The sequence below is a fragment of the Sphaeramia orbicularis genome, chromosome 13 (assembly GCF_902148855.1).
Source record: "Sphaeramia orbicularis chromosome 13, fSphaOr1.1, whole genome shotgun sequence".
NCBI classification, from domain to species: domain Eukaryota; kingdom Metazoa; phylum Chordata; class Actinopteri; order Kurtiformes; family Apogonidae; genus Sphaeramia; species Sphaeramia orbicularis.
The window spans coordinates 35,172,353-35,195,485 of record NC_043969.1 but is presented as its reverse complement, the minus strand read 5'-3'; the positions used below and the strand labels follow the sequence as shown (position 1 = coordinate 35,195,485).

Here is a 23,133-nt window from a genome sequence, read left to right as displayed (position 1 = left end):
TGGCTTTTATAATTCAAAATCTGATGAGACAGATTTACTTCCATACATGTTACCCCATTGCTTTTCACAATGCGCACAATACTCCACCTTTTACGCACGCTGTTTGCGCACAGTCTCTGTGAAACCATTCCATCCACACCGGATCTGACGCCTGTGAAAGGCAGAAAGACAACGTCCACGAGAGAAACATGCCCTGAAAATGCCCCCACGAACGAGAAAGCAGAAGGGGAGGGGGGGCAGGAGGTTGCATGACGAGCCATTATGTTACAGCGCAGAATGAAAGAGGAGGAGGAGGAGGAGGAAGAAAAGGAGGAGGAGGAGGAGGAGGAGGAGGATTTGGATACAACCACGCAACTTTGTCAATGACAGCCGCAGCCTGTGCTTTTCAGGAGAGAGATTCACGTGGATATACCGACCAGAGAGCAACAGGTTCGAAGGTAAACTTTCTCTTATTTTTTAAAATTTCTTTTCACGATTATTTAAGGCGTTAATTCATTTTACGCATGGATTCTATTATATTCAGTTAAACAGTCGGTGTATAACGGTTGTAATAGTAACAGGCTACATATGCAAGCGTTTATGTTCTTAATTCTCAAAAAAAAATAAAATAAAATAAAATTAGATTTTATATAAATAACAATATCTATATATAATAACAAGAGGAAATATTTCCCAGAGAATGTAATATTCATATATACCAAATCCATATGAAGACAATAGAATATCATAATTATTGATTTGAAAAGTTAAATCGATAGAAAGTGAAAGAAAAAAATCTTTCACAAGCAGCTATTTCATGTTGAGACCTATTTTTGGTTATGTAGGGGGAAAAAAAAAAAATCTTTTTTTTAGATTAGTGACAAAATAATCTTAAATTCCAATGAAGCCATGCTTAAGCAGAGGGTTAAATGCTTCCTTTCAGAAATTTCCATTGGTTTAGCTCATTTGATTAATGAGTAATTTAAAAAAACACATGTTTTTTGAGAAAAGTGAAATTCCCTACATAACCGGCACCATCTGATATTAAAATGCTTAAAAAAGCAATTCACGCCAATTTTTCAGACAAAATTATTTTTACAGTGATAAAAGGGTGTATAAAAGGTCATAAAACTATATTGAAAATAGAAATATATGATTGAGATTTCAAATTATAGCAGTGATAAGTTATGTTATTATTCATGCTTAGAGAACTTTCCGAGGGACTGAATTTAGTTTGTATAAAAAGTTCCATAATTTTCTTGAAAACCCTTTTTTAGCAAAAATTTTAATGGGTTTAGAAACTTAAGATGTTATACTATTGAACTACAAAAAGTTTGAAATCATTATCTCAATTCTAATTTTTTGATTCAAAGTCAACAGGCGCGTGACTTGACCCATTTGTAACATGTTTTAGATTAGATTTTCTGTGCTTTTTATTCCATAGGGTGTAATGTTTATTTTTGCTGATGCAAGTGAATAGAACCAAATTACAGCTTAACCCTTTCATGCATTAATTATGAGAGCCTTAGTTAAGATTTTTTTCTTGAGTGTTTTTATTCCTCCATAGGCATGAAAAAAAAACAAAAAACAACGTGATCAAGTTTTTTTTTTTTTTTTTTTTTTTTTCATGGAGTTACAAAAACGTCCATGCATTTAATTTTTGAAGTAAAGAAACATGTTTAAAACCGAATATTAGAAATTGATATTAAAACAATGAAATAAAATCTAATGTTTTGTCACATTTTGACATATTCTAATGCTAATTATTACTCGTTTCATGGAGATAATGTGCAAAAAATAAATAAATAAATAAATTTCTAACAAATAACAATTGATGTACACACTGAAACATGTTGGTGCAGATCAGGTTTATCAAGAACAGCAAATTTACAGTAATGGTATGAATTACAGTGTATGGGACGATGCATAAGCGTTCACTGTGTTGGCTGATATGGAACTAAAACAACAAAATCCATGAATATACAAGAGAACAGCTGGAGAAGAACTGTCCACTGGAGTGACCAGTATGCATGAAAGGGTTAATTATATCCATGTATTTGCTCTTTTGTTTTACTGTTTAACCCATAAAGACCCAGTGCTACTTTTATGGCAGCTGAATGGAATTTTTCTCTATATTACCTCGATTCATCACCATTTATTGTAATGTTATCCTCTCTATTTTGCATTTCTTCAGTGAAAATCAAATATTTCCTATATTTAATTCACTGATCATATAAATGTTCATTAAAGCTCAGAGTAAATTCAAAGGTGATTATATCAGATTTGGCGGAAAAAGTCACTTTTTCTCCAGTTTTCTCCGTTTCTATCATTAACCCATAAGGGTCCAGTGTGACTTTTGTGGCTGTCTCCAAATGAATTTTTCTGTCTTCCTTAAGTAATTTATCACCATTTATTATAATATTATGCTGTGATCATCATAAGATCATCTATTTTCCTATGTTTAATTGACTGATCATGAAGATGTTCATAAAAGCTCGGAGTAAAGTCAAAGGTTATCATATCAAAACAGAAAAAACTGAAGAAAACATGACTTTTTCAGTAAAATATAGCATTAACTGCACTGTCATTGATCAAACTCAATGGCTTTTCCTGGTGAATCAATATTGTAGAAATGAGAAATTTGAAATAAAAATATTTTATGGTGTCAAAACAAATTCATTTTTAAAAAGAGTAATTTTAGAAGCAGTAATCCTAAGAAAAGTTGCATGACTGTACTTTAACTCATAAAGACCTAGTGCTGCTTTTGTGGCAGTCCCCAAACAAATTTTTCTCCATTTTTAACCTTTCTTAAATGATTTATCACCATTTACTCTAATATTATCCTTTGTATTTTGCATTTTTAAGTGAAAATTAGGTATTTTCCTATATTTAATGTACTGATTATGTACATGTTCGTTAAAGCTCAGATTAAACTTGAGGGTTATTGTGTCAAAAACAGAGAAAACTGAAGAACAAGATTATTTTTTTCTGCAAAATACACCAATAACTGAACATAAAATAAGTGTCTCCATCCACTGTCATTTATTAGACTCTATGGGTTTTACTGGTGAATCAATGTTGTAGAAGATGCCGATGTTTCCACATTCACTACACTCTCAAAAATAAAGGTACCAGCTTGTATTTAAAAGGGTACAAATGCTTGTCGCTGGGGGTGTACTTTTTTGAGAGGCATTTCTGTACCCTTTCGAAATGGTCCATTTTTGTACCTTAAGTACTTTACATAGAAAGAAAACTCTTGTATAGTTGATAATGCCATGATGTTTAAAGTTTGAACCGGTGGCCTAATTGAGGAAAAAAAAAAGAAAACGGCATAGGCAAGCTACGACATCAAGACATGGAGGTGTGAATGAAAACTTGATAAAACAGAGATTATGGCAATAATCAGAGGTTCTAATAAGCTAAATAAATTATTAGGCTATTATCATTGAGCTAATTGGGCTATTAAATTAAAACACAAATTATTATTAACCCTTTCATGCATGAATTATGAGAACCTAAGTCAATATTTTTTTCTTGAGTGATTTTTTTTTTTTTCCGTTTCCTCTTTTAGGCATGAAAAAAAAACTATGCAATATTTTTTTTTTTTTCACAAAGTTACAAAAATGTCCACTCAGTTGGACACAATGCATTTACTTTTTGAAGCAAAGAAACATATTTAAAACCCATCATAGGAAAGTGATATACTGTGTGAAAAATATGAAATAAAAACATTTTTAATGTCGCTAATGCCTTTATCTCACATTTTAACATACTCTAATACTAGTTGTTACTCATTTCATGGAGATAATATGCACAAAAAAAAAAAAAACTTTTTGTTCAAAAAAACTGTTAATTACAGTCTAATAACAATTAATAATTGATTTACACTCAAACATGTTACTGCAGAGGAGGTTTATCAAGAACAGCAAAGTTACAGTAATGGTATGAATGTCAGTGTTTGGGATGATGCTTAAGTGTCCACTGTTTTGGCTGATATGCAACTAAAACAACAAAATTCAGCTGTAGAATAGCTGTCCACTGTAGTGACCAGTATGCATGAAAGAGTTAAATATAATATAGAGTAGTTACAGTATAATATATAATAAATAATGCGCTAAGCCTAATGTTTGAACTATAATTAGGCCTACTGTTCAGTTATCCTAGCCTATAGCCTATTCTCATGGTCTACACACATTTTTTAATGCTGCAGGGCACCTTATAGTACAAATTTGTACTTTACATAACTTTGGACCATTTTTCATAGTCTAAAGGTGCAATTCTGGCCTCCTAAAGACCAATATTGTACTTTTGAAGAAACATTCTTAAAAAAGGTACTTATAGGTACCAGTGGCGGCTGTTCGTCTTTCAGACAGGGGAAGCTCATTGTCAGCTTACATCAAAAAAAAAAAAAAAAAAAAAAGTCAAGTTATTTAAACATACATTCAGCTCTCCGTTCCTTTTTAAGAAAATGGTGAGTGACCTTATCGTACCAAGTAGGCGTCTTTCCCAGGGACTGGACCAGTGTCCTCTGAATGTCCAGAGAGCTGGGCTGCTTAGATTGCCTTGGCCCATTGTGTTGCAGGTGGAAGACTTCAGCCTTTTTAAACAACAGATGCTCCTTTCACTGCGACCTAGCTGACAGTTTGATTGATTTAACTATCTACAAAACGATATTCAACTTGAACTAGAAATGATTAAATTATGTAACTGAAACAAGACAACGCTGAAATTATGTTAAATTGAAACAAGGAAGTACAATGAGTGTGTTATATTTACAGTGCAAGAAATGAACAAGTAATTTTGTAGTGGTTTCTCTCTCGATTTCACAGCAGAATGCGCGACAGTATTAAACTGAACTCTGTCAAGTGAAGGAGTACAGGGTGGGGAAGCAAAATTTACAGTGAACATTTAGTTGTTTTTTCTCAGCAGGCACTACGTCAATTGTTTTGAAACCAAACATATATTGATGTCATGATCATACCTAACACTATTATCCATACCTTTTCAGAAACTTTTGCCCACATGAGTAATCAGGAAAGCAAACGTCAAAGAGTGTGTGATTTGCTGAATGCACTCGTCACACCAAAGGAGATTTCAAAAATAGTTGGAGTGTCCATAAAGACTGTTTATAATGGAAAGAAGAGAATGACTATGAGCAAAACTATTACGAGAAAGTCTGGAAGATACTATTAAAGAGGAATGGGAGAAGTTGTCACCCCAATATTTGAGGAACACTTGTGCAAGTTTCAGGAAGCGTGTGAAGGCAGTTATTGAGAAAGAAGGAGGACACATAGAATAAAAACATTTTCTATTATGTACATTTTCTTGTGGCAAATAAATTCTCATGACTTTCAATAAACTAATTGGTCATGCACTGTCTTTCAATCCCTGCCTCAAAATATTGTAAATTTTGCTTCCCCACCCTGTAGATCTCAAACTAGCTGTCAATCAAATGGGATTCAGCCTTTCGACTGATCCTCCAATCAGCACGTGGGATTCTGGCATCCAGCCCGGCCGAGCTCCGCCCACAGCTCTATTCACCCCCAGAGACGCCCGGCATCCGGGGGCGGGACAACATTGTGGCATTTATCCAGTTACCGTCCAGTTTTGAGGCAATGAAAAAAACTGTTCCACTCAGTCCCATTGAAGTGCATGGATGCCCGCAGTCTACGGACAAATGCACTGAGCAAAGATCGAATGAGAAAACAGTGCAACGGGAATGGATGAGAAGTGAACAACATCGAGTCCGTTGGTTTGTGATAAAGCTGATTCTGAACAAACTCGTCTTTGAGATGAACGTGTTCTAACACATTTGTAGTTAATGAAATGTCAACACAACCGAACATATTTAACCATTTAATTTTTGTAATTTTAGGGGAAGCCGGGCTTCCCTTGCAGTCTATGAGAAATTGCCACTGATAGGTACATAAATGTTCTGATCTCATACCTCTATTTTTGAGAGTGTACGGAGCCTCTGAACGTCCAAATGGGTCATATCTGATGACCGTGAAAAGATGACAAACTATTTTTTCACCAATTATTTACATGTATTGATAGAATTAGTGGATCAACAGGTATTAAACAGTTTAGGTCAGTAGGGGGTTTTGGTCAACAGTAGATGTTTGGGTCTTTATGGGTTAAAGAATTCTGTTAGATTGTGCAAAATAAAGTGCTTTTACATGCTATCTTCACTCTGACAAGTATCAAAAGCTGCCTCTGAAACCTGACTGTGTCTTTGTTCTTTCATTCATGCATTCTCAGGTGACACTCGGATGCTGCAGTAGCAATGTCACAGCTGTATTACAAGAAAACTGACAACTCCTCATACAGGGACCGCATCCCTCTGAGGATAGTGAGGGCTGAGTCTGAACTGTCGCCGATGGAGAGGGCCTACCTGGGGGCTGTCGAGAAGGGGGACTATGCCAGTGTGAAACAAGCCCTGGAGGAGGCTGAGATCTACTTCAGAATCAACATCAACTGCATCGATCCGCTGGGACGCACCGCTTTGCTGATTGCCATTGAAAATGAAAACTTGGAGATCATTGAGCTGCTTCTCAGCTACAATGTGTACGTAGGAGATGCTCTGCTTCACGCCATCCGTAAAGAAGTGGTGGGGGCCGTGGAGCTGCTGCTGAACCACAAGAAACCACGTGGAGAAAAACAGGTACGGTGAATATTTAATACACAGATACTGCACAGGATCTCATTTACACTTACTGTTAATCACTCACTGTACATAAGAGATTATTTTTAGTTATGTTGTTGAGTTCCAGATAGGTAGATGCACACTCTTTGTTTATTTTTATATTTCTTATATTTTTTTATTCTCCTTATCTTAAATATTTTTGATCCTTTAACTCTTATTCCACTGCTGTTCTTGGACTCTGCTGTTGTAACGCTGCAATTTCCCCATTGTGGGACAAATAAAGGCTATCTTATTTTATCTTTCCTAGTCTTACTTTACCTTATCTTATCTTTCCTTATCTTACTTTACCTTATCTTATCTTATCTTACTTTAGCTTACCTTATCTTTCCTTATCTTACTTTATCTTATCTTACCTTATCTTTCCTTATCTTACCTTATCTTATTTTATCTTATCTTAGCTTTCCTTATCTTACTTTACCTTATCTTACCTTATCTTTCCTTATCTTACTTTACCTTATCTTATCTTATCTTTCCTTATCTTACTTTATCTTATCTTACCTTATCTTATTTTTCCTTATCTTACTTTACCTTGTCTTGTCTTATCTTATCTTATCTTATCTTATCTTATCTTATCTTATCTTATCTTATCTTATCTTATCTTATCTTATCTTATCTTATCTTATCTTATCTTATCTTATCTTATCTTATCTTATCTTACCTAATCTTGGCGGAGGTCTGCGCTCTACGAGTGCTTTTCTAGAAAAGACAGCGCAGACCTCCGCCAAGGCAGATCAGTCCCTCCCCACCCACCCCTGATCACCACCAAAATTTAATCATTTGTTCCTTGTGCCAGTTTCAACATTTCCTGAAATTTTCATCCAAATCCGGGGCACTGACCTGCCTTGGCGGAGGTCTGCGCTCTCTAGTGCTTCTAGTTTGCTCAGAAAAGGCTACTAATGGACAAGGGTATCACTTGGAAGTGTAAAACATCAACATTCAACAGCAGACTATTAAACATTTCTTGTAAAGTCATCCATTCAGACAAATAAAATATAAAGCTGGGACTTCAACTTTGTATATGTGGCTGGAGAGTTGGCTTGTGACTGAAGAGTCGCCGGTTCGATTCCACGGACTGGCAGAAAAAGTTGTCGGCTGATGTGTCCTTGAGCAAGGCACTTAACCACCTATTTGCTATGGCAAGTCCACTGCTCTTGGTTTGTAGTGTGTGGTGTGTTCCTGCATGTTCTAGAGATGGGTTAAAGCAGGGGTGTCAAACATGCGGCCCGGGGGCCAAATGTGGCCCGCCATAGGGTCTAGTTCGGCCCCTGGGATGAATTTTCCAAGTGCAAAAATTCCACAGTCTTGAACTGAATTAAGCAAAAAAAAAAAAAAAAAATAGCTTGAATTAAGGAAAAAATCTTGAATTAAGCCCCCCCCCAAAAAAATCTTCACTTAAGCTAAAAAAAATCTTCAATTAAGTTAAAAAAAAAAAATTTTGAATTAAGCCAAAAAAAATTCTCAAATTTAGCAAAAAATCTTGAATTAAGCCCCAAAAAAATCTTCAATTGAGTAAAAAAAAAATCTTGAATAAAGCCAAAAAAAAAACTTCAATTACGTAAAAAAAAAACTTCAATTAAGCAAAAAAAAAAGATCTTCAATTAAGTTAAAAAAAAAATCTTCAATTAAGCCCAAAAAATCTCCAATTTAGAAAAAAAATCTTGAATTAAGCCAAAAAATTTTCAATTTAATAAAAAAAAAATCTTGAATGAAGCAAAAAAAAAAATCTTCAATTAAGTTAAAAAAAAATCTTCAATTAAGTAAAAAAAAAAAAAAAAATCTTCAATTAAGTTAAAAAAAATCTTGAATTGAGTCAAAAAAAATTCTCAAATTTAGGAAAATATCTTGAAGTCAAAAAAATCTTCAATTAAGTTAAAAAAAAAAAAAATCTTGAATAAAGCCAAAAAAAAAAAAAAAAAAAAAAAATTCAGTTAAGGTAAAAAAAAATCTTGATTTAAGCCAAAAAAAAAAAAAAAAATCTTCGATTAAGTTAAAAAATGTTTTGTTTTGTTTTGTTTTTTTTTTTACATTATTTATAGGTTATTATGTTAATATTTTACTGGTTCGGCCCACTTCAGATCAAATTTAGCTGAATGTGGCGCCTGAACTAAAATGAGTTTGACACCCCTGGGTTAAAGGCAGAGGTTGAATTTCAGTGTGTGGTAAAATGTACTGAATACTGACAATAAAAGATCTAAATCTTAAAAATATAACATAAGACTTGAGCATCTCCTGAATCAGATAATGTTTGACACATGATGATGACTCATGCTATAGGTTAGGAAAAAAAAAAACAGTACCAGTCAGACAATACTCTAGATCTGTGAGGGTTAAAGGATGGATCTGTTTCTTATTTCTTTACTTTTTTCTCATTATTTACTCCCAGCAGTGTTAAAAATGACTATTCTACTCATTCATATTTTTCTATGCGACTGTGATGGTGTCCTTGTCATTGATCTGTCATAGTTTAGCCTGATGTTTGTCACAGATTAATGACAGCACTAAGCAAATCTCAAGCTGTTACAGTCACAGAATATGGCAACTCATTTAGTTATTTTTATTTTTGACTTAATTTTACTGTTACTGTCTCAATCGGACCAGAAGGGGAAGAAATAATTGTCCTCATAGGTTCAGGCCCGACTGTGTTTATTTTTTGGATCTTTGTTTCTTTTCTTTTTTTTATCTACGGGCCAGTCACACCACTGTCATGCTTTGATTTTATGGTGTGGGTGTTTTTACCACTGGTTTTGCAAAAAAAATAAAAAATTCTCCATTGAGTCTGTCAGCTTAATAAAGGCTCTGGTTGTGTGTGACTTTCTAACATCTTTTTTTTCAACTCTGTTGGGTTTTCACTGTAATGGATTTGTGTGTTATCATTGAAAGCAAGAGGAAAAAAACAAAAGGAGTAGTTCTTAGGAATAAGGCCTTATGAGGCCATTTGAACCACAACCCATTAGCTGCCTACTTGCTGTTAGATAAAATGATGTTATAGATTACTTTAGTACCATATAAACTGTCAAAACCACTGTCAGTATTTTTTTTATATAAGTGAAAAAGGATGAGCCGGATGAAGAAAAAGTATTTTTGTGAAGTTTCTACACGTGGGCTAGAGAGCAGGAGAGTCGAAATGTGACAGAAGGGTTGCCGGTTCAATTCCGCAGACTGGCAGGAAACGTTGTTTGCTGATGTGCCCTTGAGCAAGGCACTTAACCCCCCTATTTGCTCCTAGTCTGCAGTGTGTGGTGTGTTCCTGCATGTTCTAGTGATGGGTTAAAAGCAGAAGGCAAAGAATGGTGCTGACAACAAATAAAAAAAACCCCCAAAACTTAACGCTGCAACAAGGTTATAATCGTTAACGACAACTAACGAAATGGCGAAAACTAGAAGTGAAAAAAACATTTTCGTTAACTGAAATAAATAGAAGAAAAGAAAAAACGATAACTGAAACTGTATTGTGCGCTTACAAAACTAACTGAAACGTATAAAAATTCCCTTCGTTTTCGTCTTTGTCAATGTCGGATTGATACAAAAGCGATTTATTTCCCTCGAGCAATTTTGGCTGCTGGCACCATATGATATTTAACAGTTCGTCACTTCTCGTCACTTGTCGTTTAGAGTTGTCTTGTCGTTCCCATTCTACCTGGAAACATGAAGACTAAAGTTGGGAGAAAGCAGCAGAGTCCTGTCTGGGATTTATTTGAATATGACGGGAAGAAGAGAAAAGATACGACAAAACTAAAATTAATACTAAAACTAAACTAAAACTAAGCATTTATAAAATAACGAAAAGTAATAAAAACTAGCAAACCTGCTCTAAAAACAAATTAAAATGAACTTAATTAGAGAAAAAAAGTCAAAACTAAATAAAACTAAACTATAATGAAAAATCTAAAACTATTATAACTTTGTACTGTGAAGCCTGAACCATTGAATCATTGACAGAAAATTCCCGTTCTTTGAAACTGGAGCCTTTATTGGTCCTTCCCAACAACCGCCAATTTTTTATTTTTATTTTTTCAAATATCAATTTTCATGGATGACTTTCTATTTTGTATCATATTTGATACATCGGGTCTCAATGCTCAAATATTATTATTTTTGGTGTCGTGCCTTTGCTGCAGCAGCTCCTATACTTTGGAACAATCTGCCTCTGTATATCAGACAGGCCTCCTCTGTCTGTTTTTAAATCCCTTCTTAAAATCCATTTTTCTCCTTGGCTTTTGAAACCGCGTGAGATGTTTGAATGTATTATTTATATTCATTTGTTTTAATTGATATTGGTTTATTGTTCGTATTTGTTGTTGTTTTTAATTGTACAATTTTTTTTATGTTTTAATCTATTCTTGTATTTTATTCTTTAGGTTTTAACTAGTCTTCTGTATTTTTATTTATTTTTATTTTATTTTTACAGTTGTTCTATGTCTTTTAATCTGTTCTCGTATTTATTTCATTTTGTTTTTTATGTATTTTTCTGTACAGCACTTTGGTCTACTGTGGTTGTTTTAAAGTGCTTTACAAATAAAGTTGGATCAGATTGGATTGGATTTTTGAACAAACAAAAACATAACACAAACATGTCTAACAAATTGGTAATTCCTTTTTAAAATTGGCAAAGTTCTCTCCTTCCTCATTAACCCTTTGATGCATGAATTATCAAAACCTTAGTCCAGATTTTTTTCCTCTGTGTTTTTATTCCTCTTTAGGCATAAAAAAAATAATGTGATTGACATTTTTTTTAATTAACCTATTTTTGATGGCGTTATAAAAATGTCCACTCAACTGGACACCATGCGTTTAATTTTTGAAGCAAAGAAACATGTATTTAAAATGAAATATTAGAAAGTGATATACTGTGTGAAAACTATGAAATAAAAACATTTTTTCATGCAGCTAATCTGATGGTTTCTCACATTTTTAGCATACTCTAATACTGGTTATTACTCACTTCATGGAGATAATATGCAAAAAAAAAAAAATTAAAAAAAATAAAGAAAACTGCTAATTACAGTCTAATAACAACTAGCAGTTGATTTATACTCAAACATGTTACTGCAGAACAGGTTTATCAAGAACAGCCCAGTTATAGTAACTTTTTGCAGTGTATGAGATGATGCATAAGTGTCCACTGTGTTGGCAGATATAACTAAAACAACAAAAGCCATGAATATACAGGGTGACACAAAAAAACGGGAACTTTTTAACAATCCAATAAAACCAAGAGTGATGGAAGAAAAATATTTTATTCATAGAAATTGAAACCTTAAAACATGCCATTTAAGAAACAATGATGGAATTTTCATTTTTTTTAAATTACAGGCTGACCCAAAAAAACGGGAATTTTTGAAGTGCGTATTGGCAGACATGAGCAAGTGACCTTGAGCAAGTAAACACACCCCCATTTTAGTAACCATTGGCGGCTGTGCGAGAATTGTTCGGTAACCGTGTGATCTCAAGATTCGGTAACGTTCCCTAGATCGCCAGATTTGTCCGTTTGTGATTTTTTTCTTGTGGGTCTATCTCAAGAGTAAAGTGTACATGACTCGACCAAGAACTCTGGATGAGTTAAAACAGCGAATTCAGGATGAAATTCACAGTATCCCAGCTGAGATGTTGCAGCGGTCAATGAGGAATCTCAACCGCAGATTTCAAGAATGCATTCGTACAGGAGGACGCCATCTACAGGAAGTAATTTTTAAAAAATGAAAATTCCATCATTGTTTCTTAAATGGCATGTTTTAAGGTTTCAATTACTATGAATAAAATATTTTTCTTCCATCACTCTTGGTTTTATTGGATTGTTAAAAAGTTCCCGTTTTTTTGTGTCACCCTGTATAAGAAAAGAGCTGGAGAATAACTGTTTGCTGTAGTGACCAGTATGCATGAAAGGGTTAATGACAGTCTTGTAGTGTCACTGGAGAGGCCTCTGGGGAACAAATTCCTCCCCCCTGGTGGATTATCTGTGTATTGCATGTATCTAATTGTATACATTAGGTTTTTTGAGTAAAAAATATCACACTGATCATGTAGAGGGCTTCAAAACTCATGTATCAAATATGACACATTTGGCGTTATAGGGTTAGGAAAGAAAGAAATATTGTCTTGAAAATTCTTCTGATGTGTTTCCGTCTTCACTCTCTGTAAAGGTTCCACCGATTTTGCTGGACAAACAGTTTTCAGACTTCACTCCAGACATCACTCCTATCATCCTTGCAGCCCACACCAACAACTATGAGATCATCAAACTGCTGGTGCAGCGAGGTGTTTCCATACCTCAGCCACATGACGTACGCTGCAACTGCGTGGAATGCTTGTCCAGTTCCGACGTGGATGGCCTCCGTCACTCGCGTTCTCGCCTTAACGTCTACAAAGCCCTCTCCAGCCCATCTCTCATCGCCCTTTCCAGCGAGGATCCATTTCTTACAGCGTTCCAACTCAGCTGGGAACTCAAGGAGCTCAGCACGGTGGAGAACGAGTTCAAGTCAGAGTATGAGGAGCTGTCCCATACCTGTAAACAGTTTGCAAAGGACCTGTTGGATCAGACCCGTAGCTCTAAAGAACTGGAGATAATCCTCAACTACCGTGATAACATGAACCCTTTATTAGATGAGAACACAAATGATCTGGCCCGTCTGAAGCTGGCTATCAAATATTGCCAGAAAGAGGTAAGCCCTTTCACTGTGTGTATATTTTATTGTCACATGCATATAGAGACACACATAATAATATCTAACACTTAATGGAGAGTATAACAGTGGAAGTCTTCTTTGTGCAACATTATAAGATTACAACAACATTGCCAAGATGAGCTGTAAATGGCCTGAGATGGGTGGAGATGTCCTGTGGGATTGGAGAACAACATGTAATTGCCACGCTGGCTCTTAGAAATGCATTATAATACCCTCTCAGACAGTCCCCTGATGATAGCATAATTGGGGATAATGCTGGAATAAGTGATGACCATTTCCGTGAAATACAAACTCATAATATTTTAATTAGGGAGGGAGCCTGTTACTGTCTTTTAACATCTTTGGATATTTATCCCATGAATGTAATGCCACCTCTCTAGTGCCTGCCAAGGATGTACACAGCAAAATATGCAAACAGATTTTCAAAATCACACAACAGTGGAAATTTAATTTAATGTTTATCTGTGTGTTTAACCCATTATAGTTCACTCAGAAACACTCTGAAATTCAAAATTTCAACCTTAGTGTGTCATTGGATATGGAAGCGTATTGCATTCACATGAAAACATTTAAATCGACTCTGTTTTTCTGAATTAATAAGATAATTATCTCATAATTACAAGAAAAAATAAATGATTAAAAAAATAATAATTCACTTTTATTTTGGTTTGGTTTTGAGACATTGGGAGATGCTCATGTCTTTAAGTAGTGTTGATGGCATTGTTATTAGTTTGTAAACTTTGCACAAGCACCTCAATATGGAAGCATGTTGCCTTCACATGAAAATATTTAACCCTTTCATGCATACAGGTCACTCCAGTGGACAGTTATTCCACAGCCGTTCTTTTGTATATTCTTGGGTTTTGTTGTTTTCGTTCTATATCAGTTAACACAGTGGAAACGTATGCACCATCCCATACACCACAATTCATACAATTACTGTATCTATGCTGTTCTTGATAAACCTGATCTGCGGTAACATGTTTTAGTGTAAATCAATTGTTAATTGTTATTAGACTGTAATTAACAGTTTTCTTAATTAAAAAGTTGTGGTTTTTTTTTTTTGGCATTTTATCTCCATGAAGTAAGTAATAACTAGTATTAAACTATGTTAAATTGTGAGAAAACAACAGATCAGTTTCATTAAAAAAAATTGTATTTCATAGTTTTCACACAGTATATCACTTTTTGATATAGCACTTTAAATAGATGTTTCTTTGCTTCAAAAATTCAACGCATGGTGTCCAGCTAAAAGGACATTTTTGTAACACCATTAAAAATAAGTTCATTTAGAAAATTTCAATCACATTGTTTTTTTTCATGCCTAAAGAGGAATAATAACACTCAGAAAAAAAAAAAAAAAATCTTGACTAAGGTCCTCATAATTCATGCATCAAAGGGTTAAATGTCCTCTGTTTTTCTGAATTAATGAGATAATTATGTTGTAATTACAAAAACGGTTTTATGAAAAAATAAAAATCAGCTCTGTTTATCTGAATTAACAAGATAGTTATCTCATAATTACGATATAATTATCTTGTTAATTCAGTGAAACAAGGCAGATTTTTATTTTTTCATGTGAATGTAATACGCTTTAGTAATTGGAGGACATAACAAGACTTTATTATTTTGTGAAATTTTTCAACAATTTGTATTGTCTTGTAGAAAATGAGGGTTAATGAAGTTATCATATTTGGTTCCTTGTGACAAAGTAACAAAAAAATATCTCCAAGAAGTATACATAAAAACAAAAACAAGAAAACATGTAAAGTGAAAGGAACATGTATTTTAGATCATTAGAACATCCCATTTAGAACATTAGACCAACATCAGTGCTGATCCAGACCCCTGTCCACATCCACATTATCCCTTTGAACATCATTCCTCACATTAGTACCATTACTTCATGGTACTTAACAAAGCAGGTACACTCATTGTTCATGCAGAGGACTCACTGTCCTCACTGAAAATGTTGCTGTCACTGTCTTGTAATGTATGTGGAAATTACCAAAAATAGTCACTTGCTGTTAAAGGGTTAACATGACAATAATATTACAAGAAACAACATCTCTCTCAAAGATGAGCATGTACATTTTTGTTTCACTGCTTTACATATGTTCCCCAAAACAGCAAAAACAAGCATATTAACATAAGTCATTTGTCTTTTTATTTTCTTGCACAAAACAAATGTGTTTTTGTAACAGTGTTGTTTGCCCAATTTATTAAGAAGATACATGTTACATAAAAATGCAGCATTTCCAGAGCCCATAACTCTAGTGTTTGAAGAGTTAAGAGCTCATAGATCGGCTCCATCTCATGGCTTTGGTTGCATTTGTCTTTGGCATTTGGGAATGTGACAACAGAACACAGGACCAGTGTGACTTTTAGCAGATTTTTGTGTCACAGTTGGTCACCAAGGCGAAAGGTTTTGAGCTGCACACAGGGACACAGGAGCTGTTGTATGGAGAGGATGGTTGTCTCTGATTTTAGAGGCATTTTACAGCATCTTCACTGTATTACTACTGATATTAAAAACAATCTAGTTTTAAGACTGCAGGCTGTATTGGAGAAATACAGGGTGGGGAAGCAAAATTTACAATGAACATTTAGTTGTTTTTTCTCAGCAGGCACTACGTCAATTGTTTTGAAACCAAACATATATTGATGTCATAATCATACCTAACACTATTATCCATACCTTTTCAGAAACTTTTGCCCATATGAGTAATCAGGAAAGCAAACGTCAAAGAGTGTGTGATTTGCTGAATGCACTCGTCACACCAAAGGAGATTTCAAAAATAGTTGGAGTGTCCATAAAGACTGTTTAGAATGGAAAGAAGAGAATGACTATGAGCAAAACTATTATGAGAAAGTCTGGAAGATACTATTAAAGAAGAATGGGAGAAGTTGTCACCCCAATATTTGAGGAACACTTGCGCAAGTTTCAGGAAGCGTGTGAAGGCAGTTATTGAGAAAGAAGGAGGACACATAGAATAAAAACATTTTCTATTATGTCAATTTTCTTGTGGCAAATAAATTCTCATGGATTTCAATAAACTAATTGGTCATACACTGTCTTTCAATCCCTGCCTCAAAATATTGTAAATTTTGCTTCCCCACCCTGTAACCACCATGTTCTGAACAACACCAGACAATATCTAACATGGCTTGGAAACAGTGAAGTGAACACATGTAAATGTAATATTAATTTCTTCCTTTGGGTGGAGAGTTTCACCCAAAACACAATTCATTTTTGCCAATTTAGTTAGGTGGGTCTCAATTAGAGATGATGGACCTCTGTTTTCTGTTACAGTCATTGTTTGAGATCTGAGACTTGGACAAATTTGATGTTTTTGAGTTCTGATTTTGATTGAAAACAGGAATATGATCAAGTTTGGATCATTTAACTCTTGCCACAAAAATACCTCAAAGCAGACAGTTATAGATATACCATTTATATTATGTCTTTTATCATTTGGACATAACCTAAAGCAGGGGTCGGCATCCTTAAACACTCAAAAAGCCATTTGGACCCATTTCCTACAGAAAAGAAAACACCAGAAACCACAAAAACATTTTGACAACTAAAATGAACATAAAACTGAATATATTGGCAAATTGATTTAATCTCTCTCGCGTCTCTGAGCTGCTCACCTTCGGGCTACCATAGGCTCCTCCTCCTAACTGTGAGAGTGGTGTTTCACAGAAGTCCGTGTAATGACCATGGACCTTAAATCTGTGATGGGCCCGCAGTCGTGATTCCAATGTAAGCTGTGGTCCACACATGGATCCCCCAGTTCAAATTTAACTTCATGGGGATCACTCATCTTACACTGTCCACGCACGCATGACTGATGCCTGTCACTGACTTATGTTGGTATAACTTCTGTGGACCCATCACGGAATTTTTGGGGATTCCATGATACCATCACAGATTTGAGGTAGGGAGTAGTGCCTTGTATTGTGGGCTGTTCACGAAAATGATATCCTGACTTCTGTTGTCTTTTGTAGTTTTACCCAAAAATTGAAACTGAAAATCAAGATTTTAGGGAAAAAAATTAGGATTTTATTTTTGGCCAAAATTGTGCAGCCTTTATACATATGTAAAAAAAACTACCTGTATGAGGTTCAGCACTGGACAGCGCTATGGTTACCTGTGCCTTTTGAACAGTTTCTAAGAGCTGTTACGTTCACGACCAACATATCACTAATCAGAATACAGGCTTTAACCTCATCCACTAACAAATGGAACTGATGGTTTAATGCTTTTGCCATTATTTAACTGAGCAACAAAAAATTAAATACGTTTTACTTTAATGTTAAAAGATCGCCATTATCTTCAAATCTAGAATTACATAAAAAACAAAACAAAACAAAAAAAACCCCGAACGAACTAAAATAAAACTAATTTAACCCATAAAGACCCAGAGCTACTTTTGTGGCACTTCCCAAATAAATTTTCCTCAATATTTAATCTTTCTTAAGTGATTTAACACCATTTATTGTAATATTGTCTTCTTTATATTGCATTTTTTCAGTCAAAATCTGGTATTTTCTTCTATTTAATTTACTGATCATGTAGATGGTCATTAAAGCTTAGATTAAAGTTGAGGGTTATTATATCAGAAACATAGAAAACTGAGGAAAAAGTTACTTTTTCAGAAAAGATATCATTAACTGAACATAAACACAAGTGTGTCCATCCACTGTCATTGATCCAACTCCATGGGTTTTTATGGTGAAACAATTTTGTAGAAGATGACAGTGTTTCCACGGTAACTACGGAGCCTCTGAATGTTTAAATGGGTCATATCTGATGACCATGAAAAGATGACAAACTGCATTTTACACCAATTATTTACCTGTATGGATAGGATTAGTGGATCAACAGGTATTGAACAATTTACATCAGTAGGTGCTTTTGTTCGCCAGTCATTGTTTGGGTCTTGATGGGTTAAATTAAATACTCGTTATTCATGTTCCCAAAGCTACAGGGAGCCTCAGCAGAGGGATGAGAGAGCCACATCCTGGTTGCTGCACCCTGACCTAAAGGCTAAAAATTAGAGGAAAAAATTAGTGAATGTAATAAAATCGTAGTTATAATAGTTTATAATATATATAGTTTATAATATAATAGTTTCTTCAATGCAGAATTCCAGTCAAGTGAATATTTCCCTCGTCTCACAGTAGCTATGACTTCAACATAAAAATCTTCACTAGAGACAGTTTATGCAGCCTTCTTTCTGAGATTCTATAGAAACAAGAGGACCTCTGTATTGTAGATATAAAGGACTGTAAGGTAATGACATCAATGATTCTTATTTTCAAGTGAACTACTAAAAAATTAAACTAAATTTTACACAATTGTCTGTTGACCTCCTTACACCTACCACCCCATTTAAGCTTCAGGAAGAGGAACTGAAGTGTTTGTTGAAAGAGCACTACTTGATGACAAGGCTTTGGATTAATTAGATAAGGAAGGTCTTTTCTCTAAGGGTGAAGGAAAAGATGATCTAGCCGAACACTGAAGATTACATTCTTTAGGTGTAAACATGACTCTCGTCTCGGGGTCTTTGAACTGCAACCAGATTCTTATCTGTTTGAATGGAGTCCTGTGGGAAAAGTGGCTCAGTACTTTGAATAAACAATGTTTTTCTGAGAACAGCTGGTTTTGTAACAGTTGATAAGGAGTTTTCTACGAGTAGGTGTAGAAAGACACTGAAGAGTGAAGGGTCTGTGGATGTGTTATACAGGGAACATTTATTCTAACGACCTTGTGAGAAGAGAGATTGCTCAATACAGGAAAATGAAGTATCTAAGTCTGAATGCACTTCCCATTGTACAAACATTAAATACCGCAAAACTCAGAATTCATTCATTGGTTGAAGGATAGAGTGAGCATGTCTCTCCATGAATGATCAAATAGTATAAATACATCTCTATCTTCAGTGGAGGTTAGAGGTTAAGATTAACGGTGGGGTATGAGATCTTAGAAAAACAGTTCGAGCAAGCTACATTTTGACAATACTCAAAAGTCCAAACCCCTTTTTTCAGACATCCCCCCCAAAGCCACGCCTCCAGAGTACTGGCACGTGTAATGCTTGTTCTCAAGCACTGTACAGCAGCAATTCGTTCCCTTCTCCGGTGGCCCCGCCCCGATCCATGCATACCTCATTCAGTCTCCTCCAACCCCCCCGCTCTTCCAGAACAGCCCCAGTTCATTCCTATCTGACTAACGTTACACTTCTTAGTGATTTATGTTAGTGACAAAACAGTTTGCTGGTGAACTTTCCATCCAAATATAACTAATATAACCAAGTTCTGGCTCTGGCTTCATTTCCTGAACAAGTGCCTCTGAGAATTCATGATTCATGCACAAAGAGGGGTACATGCAGAGGGAGGAGGGGGAGTGACAAATGACAGTTGAGTTTGGTAGACATATCACCGTTCAATCATTTCGATTGGGTGCTCAAAAGGATTGGATGGTGTTTTTTCAGTCCTGTCCATTCCACAGGTGACTACATTCTTTTATTTTTGTGTTAGAGCATTTAATTAAGTGGTTGTAATCAGGGTGTGAAGGGGATTTTAAGCAATAGAGTAAAAAATGCTCCAGGAAAACATCTCACACCCCACCTTTAACTCACTTTATTATCTCTGTAGGGAAATTTGGTCTCTGTATTTTACCCATCTAATGCTGCATTCCAGGAAGGTTTTTGAGCCCTTAAGTCACGACTTCAAACCACGACTCACAACTTTGGAGCGTTCCAGGCAAATCATGCCAAACTGCCTTAGTGCAAGGAACTGGGGTAGCTAGATGTAAACAAACCAGCATATAGGACCGTACGTTATGCTCATTTACAATCATTTCTATCACTAAAGGTGCTTGCTCCTTGGTTATTTGAGGGAAACAGAGGAGTAAAAATGACACATAAGGCAAGAGAAGCTGTTCTACCTTTTATGTTATGTCATTGGTTAATTTGGATACGTATTTGGCATTAATTTATTCTTGCACTCAATTGACTGAAAACTAGCTAACGCTAGAGTAGCTGCTGCTGATGCAGAACATTTGCAGATAAATGTCAAAGCAATACCTTATTTTAATAAACAGTCTACATAAACACTGCATTCATTGCTACGTGACGTCAGAACTCGTAACTGGGAGCATATCGATCTAGTACGAGTTCACGGGTGGGAAGTCGCAGGTTTGACTGCCATTCCAGTGCATTTTCACAACACACACACAGCATAACCCACACACACAGTACTTAGCATTAGCATTAGCAGTTAGCACATTAGCAGCTGCCACTGAAGGCGCTCAGGGACTAAGTCCAGTTCCTCATCAGCACCATGGTCGTGGGCGCTGACAGGAGAAATAACCTACATGTTTTTAATGTTGTGGGAAACCGCAAGACCCAGAGGAAGCCCAGGAGAAACTCGACACATAAAGGAGTCGAAACCTGACCTTTCTTGCTATGAGGCAGAAGTACTAACCGCTACACCACCATCTGAAATACCAAACAGGGAAACCTAGTGAATGATGCACATAGTTTAGTTTATGGTCCGTGAGCTGCAGGCGTATTGTCTGCAGATTCAAGTTCAGGACAGAGTGCAAGGCAAAGTGTTAAAACAGCTGCACACCATGACATGACTTTAGAAGATGAGATGGCTGAGGCCACGTGTAACGTTCCTCTAACAACAATCAGACAATCTTTAACACTTTTACCACAATACTAATAATAATAATAATAATAATAATAATAATAATAATAATAATAATAATAATAATAATAATAATAATAATAATAATAAACTTTATTTGTATAGCACCTTTCATACAGAAATTGTAGCCCAAAGTGCTTCACACTGATTGAAAAAAAAATACAATATTAAAATACATTTAGATTTGATTAGAAATACAATAAAATAAAAATAAATATAAAAACAGCGCACATTAAAATATTTGATTATGCATAGAATTTTTGAAGTGCAAGAAATAAGATGAAATGTGAGAGAAATACAATAAAATAAAAATAAAAGCAGTGCACATTAAAATATTTGATTATACATAGAATTTTTGAAGTGCAAGAAATAAGATGAAATTTGAAATACAGTAAAATAAAAAATAAAAACAGAAATACAATAAAATAAAATAAAAATGAAAAAAACGCACATTCCTGGTTCCTGAATTGTGACCCCATTTTTATCTCCTTTCAAAGGCTAATGAGAATAAAAATGTTTTTAATTTGGTTTTAAATATATTCAGTGAACTGGCTTCTCTAATGTCTTTTGGAATTGTATTCCATAACTTTGGTGCATAGTTAGTAAAGGCTGCGTCCCCCATTTTCTTTGTAATATTTCTGGGAGTCGCTAGTAACCCTGCGTTTGATGACCTCAGTGTTCTAGTTTGTACATAATTGATCAGTGAGTTTGCAATGTAACTTGGTCCGGTTCCATTTAGAGCTTTATACGTGAGGAGTAGTATCTTAAAATCAATTCTGTAGGTTACCGGTAGCCAGTGCAGGGAAACCAGCACTGGAGTAATGTGCTCTCTCTTCTTGGTTTTGGTTAATAACCTAGCTGCAGAGTTCTGAATCAGCTGAAGTCTGTCTGTGCTGCTTTTTGGAAGACCTGTAAGGAGTGCATTACAGTAGTCCAGTCTGCTGGAGATAAAAGCATGGACCAGTTTTTCAGCATCCTTTCGATTTATAACCGGCATTACTTTGGCTATGTTTCTGAGGTGGAAGAATGACGTTTTAGTGACTTTCTTTATGTGGGACTTAAAGTTTAAGTCTGAGTCTATAATGACTCCCAGACAAGACCTAAAAGGAACAAAAATGATCATTTTGTGGGCGAGTGAATAGTGTTAGAGCCATAAAGTAATTTAGGTATAATTTTGCATATTGTGCCTCATTTAAATAGTAATCTACAAATTTTGTCTTTATACAGGCTGTATAAAAAAACTGTACCTTTTGAAAAATTACCCCCAGTTCCACATTTGATAATTTTTGGAATTTTCTTTTATGGATGTTGGTAGGTAGGGGATTGGTGGATATTTGTCCAAATTTATAGACCCAGGTTTTCATGCATGAGTGAGCAGGGGTAAATTGCGCAATCCAAGTTAAAACTGGTTTGTGCGAAGTAGCGGTGGGATTTAAATCCAATCAAAGGTCATGGGAGGGGCCAGTGGGCATCCATTTTGTTTTCCACAAAATTGCCAGGTTACAGCATTGACACTTTGGCCACCATGTCAATTTCATTTCTTTACCCATGGCAGCTCTTCCTGCCTTTCAACGTTAATTCAACTTGTTTAGGCCTGAAAATGTCACTGAGGACAGGTTAGGGTTAGGGTTAGGGTCATAGTTAACCCTAACCCTAAGTCCATAAAAGAAAATTCCAAAAATTATCAAATGCGGAGCTGGGGGTAATTTTTCAAAATGTATAGTTTTGGGTTTTTTTATACACCCTGTATTAGGATCGTAAGATAGTTTTGCATGTAATCTTTTTCTAATCTTGGGTGAAAACATGGTATTCAAAATCTCTCTGACAGGACATTTTAGAGACAATTTGACAGATTAGTGTTGCTAAATGACCCACATTTTTACTTTTAAATTCATTTTTGCTTTCGTTGGACCATAAGGGATTATCTAAAACAAGGAGCTTCTTTATATTGAAATAAATGTTGGAATGGCAATCTATTCAAATTTGCTCTCTGACGGGACATTACTGTGTTTTGACCCTATTAATTTAGCATAGTATTTGTAAATA

At 35.2% G+C, this 23,133-nt stretch overlaps 1 protein-coding gene and 1 long non-coding RNA gene across 3 annotated transcripts in view; both read left to right on the top strand.

The window, feature by feature from the left end:
• Positions 1-335: 335 nt before the first annotated feature.
• trpc4b (transient receptor potential cation channel, subfamily C, member 4b) overlaps positions 336-23,133 on the top strand; it is a 39,241-nt gene continuing 16,443 nt past the window's right edge. For both annotated transcript variants that reach the window (XM_030153119.1, XM_030153118.1), the window contains exons 1-3: positions 336-437; positions 6,241-6,643; positions 12,826-13,344. In XM_030153119.1, the coding sequence (XP_030008979.1) occupies positions 6,266-6,643; positions 12,826-13,344 (897 nt within the window). In that variant the 5' untranslated portion in view covers positions 336-437; positions 6,241-6,265. The remainder of the gene's footprint in view (positions 438-6,240; positions 6,644-12,825; positions 13,345-23,133) is intronic.
• Positions 14,966-23,133, top strand: part of LOC115432235 (uncharacterized) — an 8,497-nt gene continuing 329 nt past the window's right edge. The window contains exons 1-2 of the long non-coding RNA XR_003937178.1: positions 14,966-15,071; positions 15,213-15,218. This is a non-coding gene — a long non-coding RNA (uncharacterized LOC115432235). The remainder of the gene's footprint in view (positions 15,072-15,212; positions 15,219-23,133) is intronic.